At 45.9% G+C, this 4,940-nt stretch overlaps 1 protein-coding gene across 1 annotated transcript; it reads left to right on the top strand.

The window, feature by feature from the left end:
• The first annotated feature begins 6 nt into the window (after positions 1-6).
• Positions 7-1,697, top strand: SMIM4 (small integral membrane protein 4). Its single transcript, XM_008632165.2, has 2 exons — positions 7-220; positions 1,352-1,697. The coding sequence occupies exons 1-2, from the start codon at positions 70-72 to the stop codon at positions 1,417-1,419; spliced, it is 219 nt and encodes a 72-aa protein (XP_008630387.1). The 5' UTR covers positions 7-69; the 3' UTR covers positions 1,420-1,697.
• Positions 1,698-4,940: the final 3,243 nt, after the last annotated feature.

Below are 4,940 nucleotides of genomic sequence, written 5' to 3'. Positions count from 1 at the left end.
GCCTCTCACACGCCCCCCTCTGTTCTCTCCTCCGCCCGGGAAGGGCGAAGGCGCCAGTGCCGCCCGGCCATGCTGGTCAGCAAGAGGGTGAAGCGCCTTCTGAAGCTGGTGCCCGGGAAACGGCGCTTTGGCTTTTACAGGTTCCTGCCTTTCTTCTTCGTGCTCGGCGGAGCCATGGAGTGGTTCATGATCAACGTCCGCATCGGCAAAGAGACCTTCTGTGAGTGCGGGGTCCCCGCCGGCCCTGGCGGGGTGTGCGGGGCCCGGCCCAGGCCCTCCGGTCCTCCCCTGCAGGGCTCCGAGCTGCGCTGACTCTGCTCCTGCTCGGGCAGGATGCGGCACTTCAGGCTCTGCCTCCCCAGCAGAAACACTGGGCAGAAACAAACAAAACCCCTGGGTTTAGGGTACTGAATAAAATTTTAGCTGAAAGAGGGTATATTTAGATTGGATATTAGGAAAAAATTCTTTCCTGTGAAGGTGGTGAGGCCCTGGCACAGGTTGCCCAGAGAAGCTGTGGCTGCCCCATCCCTGGAAGCATTCAAGGCCAGGCTGGACGGGGCTTGGAGAAAACTGGTCCAGCAGAAAGGGTGATCTTTAAGGTCCCTTTCAACCCAAGCCATTCTGTGATTCCATGATGATTTTTTACATTGAAAAATACTCATGAGGTTTGCCAGCATTTAAACATAGGTGTGAGGTCATCTGAAATGTGACTTTTACAACTAAAAAAATAAGTATGAAAATGGCTCATGAGAACTTCGCTAATGGCATCTGGTTTCTATAAGTTAAAGCATTTATTTGTAATGTGACATTCTTCCCCTTAATGAACCCTGTTAGAAACTTTTGTGTCCTACACTGAAAGGATCAGCTCAACTGTATGTTTTATCAGGGAGCGGGGGGGCAGGAAGAAGGACTGGGAAGACCATAGAGGTGGGAATATTCCTGTGTTTTGTTTATATAAAAAAGACTAAAATACTTAAGCCAGGCTGGAAGCCCTCAGGCATTGACTTCATGCCTGTAATTTAATTTCCCTTCAGCTAGTTGGGGCATTTGTAATTTTAATTACCCTCGTGGGAAAGTAGACAAGAAATGACTGAATTGCACTGGAAACATAGTTTTCCTAGAAAAACATTTCATTGGGACTGATGGGAAGAACTTTAACCTGTATGAGAGAGAGAACATGAGCTATTTTAAGTGGTATTAGGGATTTCTGTTGACTTGAATTTCCAGTTGCCTGTCAGTCAGCAGCTACAAGAGAAGTTTGGACTGAAAAGTCTAAAGAGAGATGACAGGATTCATGTTTTTAACACCATCCTGCACTGGGGAAACTAATAAAAACCATCTTTTTCTGCAGATGATGTTTACCGTAGGAAACGATCTGAGAGACTGTATGAGGCAAGGATGGAGAAAGGGGAATTTTAGCTGAAACGGTTCAAGGGGGAGCTCCTGAGTGCTTCAAATGTAGAAATGCCAAAGCAGCAGCACTGCCACGTTGATGGTGAGGGAAGATGTTTTGCTCTGCAAGATGAACTGTGATCCACACGTTCGTGTAATACACTCAGATGGTTTGGGCAGTTTTGTTCTTCCGTATCTGTAATATTTGTATTTAAATCAAGTGAAAATTTCATTGTGTTTGGGCCCCTGCCACTAATTTAATGTTTGCTCAGTCCTTTTAAATAAACTAAACGGAGTAAACAGTCTGGCTGTTGCTTTTATTTGCTTGGTGAAACTCTCCCCTTGTGACAAGACCAGTGGGAAACAAACATTACACGGTGCATCCATCTCAGCATAATGGAAATAGTAATTTTGAATTGGTTTCTTTTGTACTGACTGGACTTGCTCTGGCAGCTGATTTGTTTTCTTTGCAGTGTGGCATAATTTTAACTGGATAAAGAGAGCACAGATTTAGTGTTCAGTGTTTGCTCAGCCCGCAGTGCTTGGAAAGTCAGCCGTGTGTTTGGGCTGTCTGATAGGTAGCAGAGCAATGTGTGTTGTCAGTCCTGGCAACCCTGAGTCCTGGAGTAGGACTCCTGTCCCCACGGCAGGAAAATGGGGCTGGCTGCTGTATCCCAGCAGAGTTCACTGGTGCAGTGTAATCCTTGAGGATCCTACATTGATAAATTGCTTTATTTCTGAGGGTAGGGGTGCAGGCTGAAGGTGCAACAAAGAAGCCAATTCTTAAGATCAGCCTAAAAACAACCCCAAGGGAGTTCATGCCCTTAGAGTTGTTCCTGTGCTACCTCCTGACAGCTTTTGTAAGTCTTCATCAAGTGCAGAGACAGGGCAGTTCTGTAGAGGTCAAGGTGCAGGTTCTCCACTTGCAAACAAAGGGAACCTTCATGTTGTGCCTTCCAAGGACCTGATCTGGAGGATTAGTGCTACTTGTGTTTTCAAGAGATAAAAGCTGACAGAATTAATTATGTGACTGTGTCACTGCAAATTTTGACTGAGCAGCAAGTGAATCACTTGAGGAAAGCTCTATTTCAGAATAATAACCTTTGACTTTGGTTCCAAGGTAGAGCCCAAAACTCGTGAACAAGCTGCTTTTTGCAGTCACAGATCATCGCACTGAAGTCAATCCTGACTGTAGCAGTAAGGAATAAAGCAATAATAAAAAAGACAGATTTTGAAAATTGCTGAGCTTTAGCTCCATCTGCTTTTATTTCTTGAGCCTTTTGAAACTCTCTTGTGCTCTGTTTTCATAGAAAAAATAAGTTGTTCAGTATATGGGGGTTTTTTTCAAGCAAAAGCCCTGTGCCCTAGTTATTTTGCAGGACTCGGGAGCCTGATGTGAAAACTTCCTGTGGCTTCCCTTAATCACTCCTGTAATAGTAGCAGAGTGTTCCACAGACAGCAGTGAGCCCAGCCCAGTTCTCTCTTCAGACCTCTCGCTTGTTTAGCAGTGCCTGTTTCCCATTTGCAGCTGAGAGTGCCAGGCATGTCTGGAAAATCTCTGGGGTGTCTCTAGCCAGGTAAACAGAAAGGGAGACAGGCTGCAGTCACTCACAAGAGGTCTGGTGTCAGGCAGTTCCAGGTTACTGATCTTGGTGACTGCTGCAGGAATAAAATCCTCCAAGTTGGCATTGTACCATTTCAGGCAACACAGATCTGTTATGACAGAATATGAAGCTTGACATTTAGAAATCTGAACTGCAGTCTCCAATCCTCCTTGTGTTTACTAGTGCTGACCCTTCAGCATTCTTAGATTTTGCCAGTCTCTCACTAATGCTGGAAATTAGAATAGCTGCAATGCCCCATTCCAGCATTTCAGCCCATTCCAGAGCTGAGCACACTCAGGGATTTAGTATCAGTTTTAATCTACACCCCATCTTCAATAACCAAAGTCTTCATTTGGTTTTGCAGTTTTATGCCTGCTGACTCCCTAGTTCTGTGCTCTTTGCCTTCCCCAGTAATCTGACACTCATATCCCTGCCTCCTTCCCATCCTCCAGCTTCCTCCCATCCGTCTGCTGTGGCAAAGGACAAGAGGGGGAAGTAAGAGCTCTCCTTTGGCTCAGCTCTCAGGGAACACCGTGTGGTTGTTCCAGGCTACTGGAGTGAGCCAGGGTCACAGCTTTCACTTCTAGCCCTGCCAAGCCCTTGCCAGCTCCAGGGCTGAGCACATCCCTTCCTCCTGCAGGGAATTCAGCAGGGAATTCAGCCGGTGTCCGCCTGGAGCGTGGCTCCACACTGACCAACAGCGTTTTCATGTGTTCTGCAATGGCCACAGCAGCAGCTTCTGAGTGAGACCCAGCAAAGCATTCCTACTGCAAGCTTTCCAAACTCTGCAAGTCAGGGCAAGATGGATACCGAGGATGGAAAATTTCAACTCAGTAAGGCAGCAGCAGTAAAAACTCATCTGCAAACAAACAGTGATACCTACATTCAAGCAGTGCTGCTCACTGCTCCAGCATCAGAGAGGGGACAACTTCACCGCCGGTCCAGGATGAGTCTGTGGAAAAAATGGATCTGTTGATCATTCCCCTGCAGCTGTGCACACAAGGAGGCAGCTGTCTACTGAAAAACCCGTGGTGAGCCAAGGAAGAGGTGAAAGAAGTTCAGGAAGGGTGTTTGTGCCCAGCCTGCACTCCTCCCTGGCACAGGGCTGCAGCAGAGTTTTGTCCAAGCTTTTCAAATGCAGCCAAAGGAAGTAACAGCCATCTGATGTATTGGGGAATTTTGCCTTGGAGCAAAACTCTTCCTGTCATCAGTGGAGGCATGCTTTCACTTTGGATTTAATGCACAGATCCAGACTGTACCTGCACTCTGGTCATGGCCATCCCCAGCTCCTTCACAGAAAGAGGACAAAATCTTCCAGGCACTGGTGGGATGAATGCTGTTCCTGAGGAACTTCCTGAAATCAGTACTGGATGCTGGTGCTTCACACCAAAGATGAGGGTCAAATTAGACTTGCTGGAAAATGCAGTTGGCAAAATGAACATAAGGTTTTATTTTATTAATCAAAGTTTCATGTGTATCACTGAATCAGAGCCCATTCCTTACACAATGTTCAGTGCCCAACCATTCTGAAACTTCAGTTTTGTGCACTTGCAGCCAAGAGGGAGCTACATACATTTATGGTTCATCTTTACTATCTCAGACTGAGCAAGATGTGGAGGATCATTAGAATTAGTTTCCTCTGGGCAACTGCAACAGAAGGAAGTCTTGTGAAGCTGGCAGCCTGTGTAAGAGGCAGCATTTATCCCCTGGGCTGAAAACATGAATGTGTGTTAATTAAATATAATGCTCTGTTCTGATTGTTTAAATAGCCCTCTGTAAATTTTATGCCAGGCACCTTGAGAGGTTCCTATCACTTAATTTTTCTTGCAGTTTGTACAGAAAATTTCTATCCTTGGTTCTAATTTAATTGTGTAAAAGATGTTTTTTCCAAATTACTCATCTGATTTCCTCTAATAAACAGCTACATGGAAGACAGTCCTGAAC

This window comes from Corvus brachyrhynchos, unplaced genomic scaffold (assembly GCF_000691975.1).
Source record: "Corvus brachyrhynchos isolate BGI_N302 unplaced genomic scaffold, ASM69197v1 scaffold4, whole genome shotgun sequence".
NCBI classification, from domain to species: domain Eukaryota; kingdom Metazoa; phylum Chordata; class Aves; order Passeriformes; family Corvidae; genus Corvus; species Corvus brachyrhynchos.
The sequence above is the reverse complement of the archived record's forward strand: the minus strand, read 5'-3'. Positions and strand labels throughout refer to the sequence as shown.

What these genes read in the sequence shown, in the direction of transcription:
- SMIM4 (XM_008632165.2), top strand. Translation starts at nt 70, where the DNA reads ATGCTGGTCAGCAAGAGGGTGAAGCGCCTTCTGAAGCTGGTGCCCGGG. An exon ending in CATCGGCAAAGAGACCTTCT is followed by an intron (nt 221 to 1,351) that starts GTGAGTGCGGGG and finishes CTTTTTCTGCAG; the next exon opens with ATGATGTTTACCGTAGGAAA.